At 46.3% G+C, this 12,870-nt stretch overlaps 1 protein-coding gene across 1 annotated transcript; it reads right to left on the reverse strand.

The window, feature by feature from the left end:
* Positions 1-11,501: 11,501 nt before the first annotated feature.
* On the reverse strand, positions 11,502-12,681 carry LOC137374147 (spermatogenesis-associated protein 31H1-like). Its single transcript, XM_068039926.1, has 2 exons — positions 12,189-12,681; positions 11,502-11,554 (listed from the first exon to the last, which is right to left on the reverse strand). The coding sequence occupies exons 1-2, from the start codon at positions 12,679-12,681 to the stop codon at positions 11,502-11,504; spliced, it is 546 nt and encodes a 181-aa protein (XP_067896027.1).
* Positions 12,682-12,870: the final 189 nt, after the last annotated feature.

Genomic DNA, 12,870 nt, shown 5'->3' on the forward strand with positions numbered 1-12,870 from the left:
TGCTCCGGGAAGTAATCTTCAAATGAACATTCAGGACATCAAGTCTGGAAACGTTCAGTCCGGACTCCGTACTCTGCAGTGAAGCCTGGCTACCTGACCAAACCCGATTACATGCGTTGGGTTCAGGTCGGGTCGGGTCGGGTATTTGAAAAAATTAAAGGACTCGAGCCCAGTTCGGGGTTGGGTTGGCTGTTGACGGGTTGGGCCCGGGTTGGGTTTTAATTTTATACCCAAGCCAGGCTTTAGCATGATCCAGGCGGGACACAACTGAAAGTGAAGGGTAAGCTTCAAGCAACTCTCCCAGATAGAGGGAGACAAATTATGGAAACTCTATACGTCTTGCAAAACCAAGAATTTTCCCTGTTAAGCAGAAAAGCGTGCTTAGAACTGCATCTGATCAAGAAGATTGATGAAGTCAAACAGCCACAGGTAAAGAGTTGCTTACAATCGAATGGTGAAGTGGAAAGAGGTGTAAGAATCATAAAGTCCTTATGGAAGAAGAATGAAGACCTTCCAACCTCATTTCTAATTTATCAATCTACACCGCTGATGTGCGGACCTGCAGAGTTATTGATGGGCAGGAAGATAAGAACACAACTTCCTGTGTTGCCTATAAAATTGCTTCCAGGATTGGATGTTTGGGACTACGAGAGAGTAAGAGACTGGGAAAACTCTTATAGAAAGCAACAAACTCAAAATTACAACAAAAGATTTCGTGCCATAGACTTACCAAAACTGAATGAAGGCCAAAGAGTATGAATATAAGACCTAGGAAGGGAAGGTACTGTAATCCACAGAGACGGAAACTACCAGAGATCATATGTGGTACATATATAGAAATAGCAGAAATATTATCCTTATTCCCCAAAAGCAACAATTATTTATTTATTTGGAAGACCCAGATGATGATGAAGAAACCCAGAGCAAAAAGGAGACTACAATCCTAAGTAAAAATCAACCAAGTCAGTGACCCAGACTTACCAGGAAGACTACTGATCATCCCAGTCAGACTAGAACAAGATCAGGGAGAGCCGTAAAACCTCCTAACAGATTAAATCTGTGAAGTCAGAGACTTGGGGGGAGAAAGGTTAGTAGGTAAAGTCAAGAATGTCTTTATGTTAAAGAAATGTATGGATAAAGACTTGGGGGGAGATGCTGTATAAGGATCTTAGAGGGTTAATGTTGGAGACAGTGAGAGCAACCCCTCCCACTGTAGTGATGTTGATGTAACAGTCACATGGTAATGGACTTTGGAAGAAGAGAGTAGCAGCACGAAGGAGGCTAGCTAGAGAGGCTTGAAGAGAGTGTAAATAGAGATGTGTAAATAATAAGTTATTAGTTGACCTTGTCCAGACTCCAAGACTTCATCAACAACTCCCTAGCTAAGCTACAACTACAACAACAACACACAACAGGCGACGGGCCCTCTGCCCCACCCCACCCCGTCCCCCGCAATACTGCGATACTCTGTGTTACCGATCTCCAATCTCACCTCAGGGGGCTACACAAAATCCCAGTCGATGTCTCTATTTATAAAGCCTATGCTGAATTAACTGTGTTCTCACCTGCACTGATAGCTTCAACGATTTGTGCATGTTTACCCCCAGTTCTTGGTTCTCATCTTTGGTACAATCGAATGCAGCATAAATGACACCCATGCTGATCTGATAGAACGGAGCTCCATAGTGCAAATCAGACCTCCAAAGTGTTGAAGACATGAAACTTGGAAGTTTTAGTAAACAGTGAGGAAGAGAGCAATAGACTTCAAGAGGACAAAACAGACTAGTGGAATGGGCGGAAACCATAGAACCATAGAAAATTTACGGGCACAGAAAGAGGCCATTCAGCCCATCGTGTGTGTGCTGGCTTGAAAAAACTAGCCGCCCATTCTAATCCTACCTTTCAGCAGCTGGTCCATAGCCTTGCACGGGTTACAGCACTTCAGGTGCAGGTCCAGGTACCTTTTAAATGAGTTGAGGGTTTCTCCTTCCACCACCGATCCAGGCAGTGAATTCCAGACACCCACCACCCTCTGGGTGAAAATGTTTTTCCTCAAGTCTCCTCTAATCCTTCTAGCAATCACCTTAAACTGTGCTCCCTGGTAACTGACCTCTCAGCTAGGGGAAGCAAGTCATAGAAACATATAAAATAGGAGCAGGAGTAGGCCATTCGGCCCTTCAAGGCTGCTCCGCCATTCATTATGATCATGGCTGATCATCCAACTCAGTAACCTGTTCCCGCTTTCCCCCCATATCCTTTGATCCTTTTCGCCCCAAGAGCTATATCTAACTCCTTCTTGAAAACATACAATGTTTTGGTCTCAACTGCTTTCTGTGGTAGCAAATTCCACAGGCTCATCACTCTCTGGGTGAAGAAATTTCTCCTCATCTCAGTCCTGAAAGGTTTACCCCAGATCCTGAGACTATGACCCCTGGTTCTGGATTCCCCCACCATCGGGAACATCCTTCCTGAATCTACCCTGTCAAGTCCTGTTAGAATTTTATAGGTTTCTATGAGATCCCCCCTCACTCTTCTGAACTCCAGCGAATAGACTCCTAACCAACTCAATCTCTCCTCATACATCAGCCCCGCCATCCCAGGAATCAGTCTGGTAAACCTTCGCTGCACTCCCTCTATAGCAGGAACATCCTTCCTCAGATAAGGAGACCAAAACTGCACACAATGTTCCAGGTGTGGCCTCACCAAGGCCCTCTATAATTGCAGCAAAACATTCCTGCTCCTGTACTCGAATCCTCTCGCTATGAAGGCCAACATACCATTTGCCTTTTTTACTGCCTGTTGCACCTACATGCTTACCTTCAGCGACTGGTGTACGAGAGCACCCAGGTCTCACTGCATATTCCCGTTTCTCAGTTTATAGCCGTTCAGATAATAATCTGCCTTCCTGTTTTTGCTACCAAAGTGGATAACCTCACATTTATCCACATTATACTGCATCTGCCATGCATTAGCCCATTCACTCAACTTGTCCAAATCACCCTGAAGCCTCTTGGCATCTTCCTCACAACTCACCCTCCCACCCAGTTTTGTGTCATCTGCAAATTTGGAGATATTACATTTAGTTCCCTCATCTAAATCATGAATGCATATTGTGAATAGCTGGGGTCCTAGCACCGATCCCTGCGGTACCCCACTAGTCACTGCCTGCCATTCAGAAAAAGACCCATTTATCCCTACCCTTTGTTTCCTGTCTGCCAACCAATTTTCTATCCATCGCAATACACTACCCCCAATCCCATGTGCTTTAATTTTACACGCTAATCTCTTATGTGGGACTTTGTCAAAAGCCTTCTGAAAGTCCAAATAAACCACATCCACTGGCTCCCCCTCATCAACTCTACTAGTTACATCCTCGAAGAATTCTCGTACATTTGTCAAGCATGATTTCCATTTCGTAAATCCATGCTGACTCTGCCCGATTCTACCACTGTTCTCCAAGTGCTCTGCTATAAAATCTTTGATAATGGCCTCTAGAATTTTCCCCACTACTGACATCAGGCTGGCTGAGTCTATAATTCCCTGTTTTCTCTCTACCTCCCTTGTTAAATAGTGGGGTTACATTAGCTACCCTCCAATCTGTAGGAACTGTTCCAGAGTCTATAGAATTTTGGAAGATGACCACCAATGTATCCACTATTTCTAGGGCCACTTCCTTAAGTGCTCTGGGATGCAGACCATCAGGCCCTGGGGATTTATCGGCCTTCAATCTCATCAATTTCCCCAACACCATTTCTCTACTAATATTGATTTCTTTCAGTTCTTCTCTCTCACTAAACCCTGTGATCCACAACATTTCTGGTATGATATTTGTGTCCTCCTTTGTGAAGACAGAACCAAAGTATGCATTTAGTTGGTCAGCCATTTCTTTATTCCCCACAATAAATTCCCCTGTTTCTGACTGTAAGGGACCTACATTTGTCTTCACCAATCTTTTTCCCTTCACATACCTATAGAAACTTTTACAGTCAGTTTTTATGTTCCCCGCAAGCTTGCTCTCGTACTCTGTTTTCCCCTTCTTAATCAATCCCTTGGTCCTCCTTTGCTGAATTCTAAATTGCTTCCAATCCTCAGGTCTGTTGTTTTTTCTGGTGAATTTATGTGCCTCTTCCTTGGATCTAATGCTATCTCTAATTTCCCTTGTAAGCCATGGTTTGGCTACCTTTCCCGTTTTACTTTTGCGCCAGACAGGGGTAAACAATTGTTGCAGTTTGTCCATATGCTCTTTGAATGTTTGCCATTGCCAATCCACCGTCATCCCTTTACGTAACGTTTCTCAATCCGTCAAAGCCAATTCGTGCCTCATACCTTTGTAGTTTCCTTTCCTAAGATTCAGGACCCTTGTCTCAGAATCAACTATGTCACTCTCCATCTTGATGAAGAATTCTGTCATATTATGGTCGCTCGTCCCTAAGGGGTCTTGCACCACTAGATTGTCAATTATTCCTCTCTCATTACACAATACCCAGTCTGGGATGGCCTGTTCTCTAGTTGGTTCCTCAACGTATTGGTCCAGAAAACCATCCCATATACACTCCAAGAATTCCTCCTCTATGGTATTGTGACTAATTTGATTTGCCCAATCTATATGCAGATTAAACTCACCCATAATTACAGATGTTCCTTTATCGCATGCATCCCTAATTTCCTGTTTAATGCCATTCCCAACATCACCACTACAGTTTGGCGGTCTATATACAACCCCCACATAACGTTTTCTGCCCCTTAGTGTTTCTTAGCTCTACCCATACAGATTCCACATCGTCAGAGCTGATATCTTTCCTCACTATTGCATTAATTTCCTCTTTAACCAGCAATGCAACTCCACCGCCTTTTACTTTTTGGCTGCCTTTCCTAAATACTGAATACCCCTGGATGTTCATTTCCCATCCCTGGTCACCTTGTAGCCATGTCTCTGTAATCCCGACTATATCATACCCGTTTACATCTATTTGAGCGATTAATTCATCCACTTTATTGCGAATGCGCCGCGCGTTAAGGTTCAAAGCCTGAAGGCTTGTTTTTTTAACATTACTTGACCCCTTCCCACTATTTTTCACTGTGGCCTTGTTTGATTCTGGCCCTTGATTTCTCTGCCTATCACTTTTCTTATTCCCCTTTCTGTCTTTTGTTCTTGTCTATGATTCCCCCTCCTCTGACTCCTTACAAAGGTTCCCATTCCCCTGCCATTTTAGTTTAAACCCTCCCCAACCATTCTAGCAAATACTCCCCCAAGGACATCAGTCCCTGTCCTGCCCAGGTGTAACCCGTCCAGTTTGTACTGGTCCCACCTTCCCCCAGAACAGGTCCCAATGTCCCAGGAATCTAAAACCCTCCCCCTTACACCATCTCTTCAGCCACATATTCATCCGATATATCCTTCTATTTCTCCTCTGACTAGCACGTGGCACTGGTAGTAATCCTGAGATCACTACCTTTGAGATCCTACTTTTCAACTTACTTCCTAACTCCCTATATTCTGCTTTTAGGACCCCATCCTTTTTTAACCTACGTCGTTTGTACCAATGTGTACCACGACCATTGGCTGTTCACCCTCCCCCTTCAGAATGTCCTGTAACAGCTCTGAGACATCCTTGACCCGAGCACCAGGGAGGCAACATACCATCTTGGAGTCTCTTTTGCGGCCACAGAAACACCTATCTATTCCCCTTACAATTGAATCCCCTGTAACTATTGCATTCCCACACTTTTTACTCCTCCCCTGTGCAGCAGAGCCAACCATGGTGCAATGAATTGGGCTGTTGCTGCTTTCCCCTGAGAGGCCATTCCCCCCAACAGTATCCAAAGCAATATCTGTTTTGCAGGGGAATAGCCACAGGAGATTACGGCACTGCCTGCCTAGTCCTCTTGCCTTGCCTGGTGGTCACCCACTCCCTTCCTGCCTGTGGGGTCTGAGCCTGCGGTGTGACCACCTTTCGATACTCTCCGCCTCGCAGATGCTCCACATTGTCCCCAGCTGCCACTCCAGCTCTGAAACCCGGGCTTCCAGGAGCTGCAGCTGGAGACACTTCCTGCACACATGCTGGTCCCGAGCACTGGAAATGTTCCCGGCTTCCGACTTGGAGCACGAGGAACACACCCTGGCTTTGAGCTCTCCTGCCATGACATAACCCTTTAAATTAACCTTTTGGAAGATCTTAATGTCAAATAATATCAATTACTCTCGGGCCCTTCTTCCCTGGTCCTCGTTACTACAGAACTCCCTAAAAAAAACAGTACTTACTATACATGAAATAAACTATGGACCTTTCTTACCTTAGATACTTACCCAACTATTTAGAGCTATTCCCTAACAGCAGTGACTCACCAACCAATCATCTTGCAGCTTTCCTGTGACGTCACTGTTGTTTTTTTTTCTTTTTTTTCAAAACTCCGGCGCTCTGCAAGAGGTCCGACTGCTCTCCGCTCCTGAAGGTAAGTGAAGGCCCCGAGCCTCGCACTGGATTTATCTGCTCCCAGTTCTGGTTGTTTCCACACAGGTCCGACTGCTCTCCGCTCCTGAAGGTAAGTGAAGGCCCCGAGCCTCGCACTGGATTTATCTGCTCCCGGTTCTGGTTGTTTCCACACAGGTCCGACTGCTCTCCGCTCCTGAAGGTAAGTGAAGGCCCCGAGCCTCGCACTGGATTTACCCGCTCCCGGATTTATACTCTATCTAGGCCTCTCATAATTTTGTACACCTCAATTAAGTCACCCCTCAGCCTCCTTTGTTCTAAGGAAAACAACCCTAGCCTATCCAATCTTTCCTCATAGCTGCAAATTTCAAGCCCTGGCAGCATTCTTGTAAATCTCCTCTGTACTCTCTCCAGAGCAACTATGTCCTTCCTGTAATGTGGTGACCAGAACTGTACGCAATACTCCAGTTGTGGCCTAACCAGCGTTTTACACAGTTCCAGCATTACATCCCTGCTTTTGTATTCTATACCTCGGTCAATAAAGGAAAGTATTTCATATGCCTTCTTCACCACTTTATCTAGCTGTCCTGCTATCTTCAGCAACCTGTGGACATGCACTCCTCTTCTTCTACCCCTCTCAATACCCTCCTTTTTATTGTGTGTTCCCTCACTTTGTTTGCCCTCCCCAAATGCATGACTTCACACTTCTCTGGATTGAATTCCATTGGCCACTTTTCTGCCCACTAACGTGGCAGATGAAATTGAATGCGGTGAACGTCATAGAGTTTTACAGCACAGAAACAGGCCCTTCGGCCCAGCGTGCCTGCGCCGACCATCAAGCACCCGTCCAAACTAATCCCTTTTGCCTGCACTTTGCCCGTAGCCTAGTATGCTATGGCGTTTCAAGTGCTCATCTAAATACTTATTAAATGTTGTGAGTGTTCCTGCCTCTACTTCAGGCAGTGTGTTCCAGCTTTCAACCATCCTCTGGATGAAAAATCTTTTCCTCAAATCCCCTCTAAACCACCTGCCCCTTACCTTAAATCGATGTCCCCTGGTTATTGACCACTCCGCTAAGGGAAAAAGCTTCTTCCTATCTATCCTATCAATGCCCCTCATAATCTTGTACACCTCAGTCATGTCCCCCATCAGCCTTCTCTGCTCCAAGGAAAACGACTCTAGCTTTTTCAGTCTCTCTTCATAGCTGAAATGTTCCAGCCCAGGCAACATCCTGGTGAATCTCCTCTGCATCCTCTCCAGTGCAATCACATCCTTCCTATAGTGTGGTCCCAGAACTGTACACATTACTCCTCCAGCTGTGGCCTAACTAGCGTTTTATACAGCTCCATCATGACCTCCCTGCTCTTATATTCTATGCCTTGGTTAATAAAGGCAAGTATCCCATATGCCTTCCTAACCACCTTACCTACCTGTGCTGCTGCCTTCAATGATCTATGGACAAGTATACCAAGGTCCCTCTGACTCTCTGTACTTCCTAGGGTCCTACCATCCATTGTATATTCCTTTGCCTTGTTAGTCCTCCCAAAGTGCATCCCCTCACATTTCTCAGGATTAAATTCCATCTGCCACTGCTCCACCCATCTTACCAGCCCATCTATATTGTCCTATAATCTAAGGCTTTCCTCCAAACTATTTACAACACCACCAATTTTCGTGTCATCTGCGAACTTACTGATCATACCTCCTATATTCACGTCTAAATCATTAGTGTACACTACAAACAGTAAGGGTCCCAGCACCGATCCCTGTGGTACCCCACTGGTCACAGGCCTCCATTCATAAAAACAACCCTCAACCATCACCCTCCTTCCACTAAGCCAATTTTGAATCCAATTGGCCAAATTGCCCTGGATCCCATGGGCTCTTACCTTCTTAACCAATCTCCCATGCGAGACCTTACCAAAAGCCTTACTGAAGTCCATGTAGACTACATCAACTGCTTTACCCTCATCTACACATCTAGTCACCTCCTCAAAAAATTCAATCAAATTTGTTAGACACGATCTCCCCCTGACAAAGCCATACAGACTATCCCTGATTAATCCCTGCCTCTCCAAGTTTAGTTTTTTGTTTAGTTTAGAGATACAGCACTGAAACAGGCCCTTCGGCCCACCGAGTCTGTGCCGACCATCAACCACCCATTTCTACTAATCCTACACTAATCCCATATTCCTACCACATCCCCACCTGTCCCTATATATTTCCCCTACCACCTTCCTATACTATAGGCAAGTTATAATGGCCAATTAACCTATCAACCTGCAAGTCTTTGGTATGTGGGAGGAAACCGGAGCACCCGGAGGAAACCCACGCAGACACAGGGAGAACTTGCAAACTCCGCACAGGCAGTACCCAGAATTGAACCCGGGTCCCTGGAGCTGTGAGGCTGCGGTGCTAACCACTGCGCCACTGTGCCACCCGTGGAGATTACTCCTGTCTCAGAATTTTTTCCAATAATTTCCCTACCACTGACATTAAACTCACAGGTCTATAATTACCTGGTTTATCCCTGCTACCCTTCTTGAATAATGGTACCACATTCGCTGTCCTCCAGTCTCCTCTGCACCTGCAATCTCCTCCCTTGCCTCACATAACAGCCTGGGATACATCTCATCTGGGCCTGGGGATTTATCCACTTTTAAGCCCACTAAAACAGCTAATACTTCCTCCCTTTCAATGCTAATTTGTTCAAGGTATATCACAATCCCCCTCCCTGATCTCTACACCTACATCGTTCTTCTCCATAGTGAACACAGATGAAAAGTAATCATTCAAAACCTCATCTATGTCCTCTGGCTCCACACACAGATTGCCACTTTGATCCCTAATGGGCCCTACTCTTTTCCTGGGGCGATACCTTTTGGGAGGAAGGATGAGGAGAGACAATACGCACTAAATGGTGCAATTTTAAAGGGGGGGGGTGAATTTCAAGAGAGATCTGGGGGTATTTGTGCACAAATCGCTGAAGGCGGCCGGGCGGGTTAACAAAGCAGTTGATAAAGCATATGAGGTATTGAGCTTCGTAAATAGAGGCATAGAGTACAAAAGCCAGAAAGTTATGCTAAATCTACATAAAACACTAACTCAGTCCCAGCTGGAGCACTGAGTCAAAATCTGGGCACCACACTTTATGAAGGACGTGATGGCTTTGGAGAGGATATAAAAGTGATTTACTAGAATGGTTCCGGGGATAAGGGATTACAGTTACCTGGATAGACTGGAGAAGCTCGTGTTGTTCTCCTTAGAACAGAGAAAGCTAAAGGGAGATTTGATAGAGGTGTTTAAAATCATGAAGGTTTTAGATCATTGTTGTCCAACATACGGCCCGCGAGCCAGAGTCCGGCCCTCCAAAGGTTTCCATCTGTTCTGCGGATGTAATCTGCTGGAATGTCAGGCACCTTTTTTTTATTATTCGTTCATGGGATGTGGGCATCGCTGGCCAGGCCAGCATTTATTTCCCATCCCTAACTGCCCTTGAGAAGGTGTTGTTGAGCGTGAAGGAACGGCAATATAGTTCCAAGTCAGGATGGTGTGTGGCCTGGAGGGGAACTTGCAGGTGGTGATGTTCCCATGCATTTGCTGCCCTTGTCCTTCTAGGTGGTAGAAGCGGGCAACTACAGGTTTGTCAGGAACCAACTCCTACACAACAAGGCTGTGCCCAGCGGAGAGGCGGTGTTCACAGCCTGGTTCTATAATCCATCTTTATGGTGAGTACGCAGATGGGGAGCGGAGAATAAAGAGTAGAGAGGGGAGAGAGAGAGAGAGAGAGAGAGACAGGGAGAAGGACAGATTTTCAGAAGGAGAGGGAGAGACACGGAGAGAGAGGGGAAGAGACAGAGAGAGAGAAGGAGAGACAGAGAGAGAGAGGAGCGACAGACAGAGAGGGAGAGAGGGGAGAGACAGACAGAGAGGGGAGAGACAGACAGAGAGAGGGGAGAGACAGAGTGAGAGACAGACAGAAAGAGAGGGAGAGACGGACAGAGAGGGAATGAGGGAGAGATAGACAGAGAGAGGGGCGAGGGAGAAACAATCTGAAAAAGAGGGGGAGAGGGAGAGGCAGACAGCGAGAGAGTGGGAGAGAGGGAGAGACAGACAGAGAGTGGGAGAGAGGGAGAGACGCAGAGAGGGGTGGGAGATATAAAGAGATCAAGATCACTCCTGACAGATGGACATCTATCTGGAATACTCCGCATCACTGCGTCAAGTGTGTGGGCACAGATTGAGTATTTATGCAAGCAAAAAAATTAAATCATTAAATCAGTGTCCAACATAGTAATGAGAAAGTAAGTCTTGAGAATGAGAATTGGTCTTCTTCTTTAAAACTTCTACACAAAAATGCACATTTGTTGTTGTTTTGATTGATAATAGGATCAATTTTTAATGCCTTTATCTTCCTGAAATTGTCTCACCAGCCCCCTATTTAAGACAAAAATTGTAATGTGGTCCCCCCACGTGAAAAGGTTGGAGACCCCTGGTTTTGGTAGAATAAATAGAGAGAAACGGTTTCCAGTGGCTGAAGAGTTGACAACTGAATTGCACAGATATAAGGTGATTGTGGAAAGAACCTGAGGTGATGCGAGGAAAAACATATTCGTGCAACGAGTGGTTAGGATTTGGACTGCACTGCCTGATGGGGTGGTGATTACAGATTCAATAATAGTCAGGGAATTGGATAAATATTTGAAGGAGAAAAAATTGCAGGGATATGGGGAAAGAGCAGGGAAGTGGGACTAACTGAATTGATCTTCATGAAAGCCACCTGATGGGCCAAATGGCCTTCTCCTGTGCTGTACTATTCTATGATCCTATGAAACCTCTAAAGTGTGTGTAATAACCTCTTTGCACAAAGTCCCACATGCAGCTAAGAAAGCAGTTATGAGTACTCAGTACTTAGTGGCGCATTTCCCTGTCACGACTTCATCCCCATCAATTGCCGTTGTGTTCCCACCTTGCTTTCACTGACGAGTTCCAGGAAGCCCAGGAAACCCATGGTTCCAAAGTTAAAGTGAAAATCCATGCTTTTGCTGCAATTGAGCGATTAACATATTGTCAACTGAAATCCCGCCTCTCCTGAAGGGGTTGCTCGCGCACAGCCTCACGGCCTGGAGGGAAATGTGAAAGTCGATGGAGTGGAGCCAGATTCCCGATGCACTGCCAATTTCACCAGTTTTACAAGTCCCATCCCCACCCAAAGGCACACGCTCCTCCAGATTAACATTCAGCCTAATGTTTCAGGTCAATGACCTTTCATCAGAACTGGAAGATGCTGGAGATGAACAGCTTTTAAGCAAGTGAAGAGCCTGGGAAAAGGTGGGTTGTGGGGGCTGGGAGGAACAGAACAAAAGGGGAGGTCTGTGATAGTCAGTTCTGCCCTCCCCCCTAAATGATGAAAGGCATAATGGGGCAAGTAACGAAACAAAAGATGGGTCAAGAGGAGGTGTAAATGAAAACAACAGAATAGCAGAGAGGTGGGAAGATTGGAAAACCTGGCAAAGCGAAGATGGCATCTGTGGCTGTGGAACATGGAGGTGAAAGGTGAGTGGACCCCAGGGGTGCAGACCACCCTGTCAGCTGTGCACTGCCAGGGGATCCCCACCACTATCTCCAGTGTGTACTGCAAGAGCTGATCACCACTGGACTATACAGAGCAGGAAAAGGGATAGAACGTGGAGTCTCCCATTGTGCGATAACAGTTAATTCTGCAGAGACAGGGAATGGAAAGGAGCTCCTTGTTACTCCCGATGATCTTGGAGTGGGCTTTCTCTATGAGCTTGGAGTGGGCTTTCTCAATGAGTTTGGAGTGGGCTTTCTCTATGAGCTTGGAGTGGGCTTTCTCTATGAGCTTGGACTGGGCTTTCTCTATGGGCTTGGAGTGGGCTTTCTCGATGAGTTTGGAGTGGGCTTTCTCTATGAGCTTGGAGTGGCCCTTCTCTGTGGGCTTGGAGTGGGCTTTCTCTGTGAGCTTGGAGTAGGCCTTCTCTGTGAGCTTGGGGTGGGCTTTCTCTGTGAGCTTGGAGTAGGCCTTCTCCGTGAGCTTGGAGTGGGCTTTCTCTGTGAGCTTGGAGTGGGCTTTCTCTGTGAGCTTGGGGTGGGCTTTCTCTGTGAGCTTGGAGTAGGCCTTCTCTGTGAGCTTGGAGTGGGGTTTCTCTATGGGGTTGGAGTGGGCCTTCTCTCTGGGCTTGGAGTGGGCTTTCTCGATGGGATTGGAGTGGGTTTGCTCTCTGGGCATGAAGTGGGCTTTCTCTGTGGGATTGGATTGGGCTTTCTCTATGAGCTTGGAGTGGGCTTGCTCTCAGGGCATGAAGTGGGCTTTCTCTGTGAGTTTGGAGTGAGCTTTCTCTGTGAGCTTGGAGTCGGCCTTCTCTATGGGCTTGGAGTGGGCTTTCTCAATGAACTTGGAGTGGGCCTTCTCTGTGAG

Source organism: Heterodontus francisci, chromosome 10, assembly GCF_036365525.1.
Source record: "Heterodontus francisci isolate sHetFra1 chromosome 10, sHetFra1.hap1, whole genome shotgun sequence".
NCBI classification, from domain to species: Eukaryota; Metazoa; Chordata; class Chondrichthyes; order Heterodontiformes; family Heterodontidae; genus Heterodontus; species Heterodontus francisci.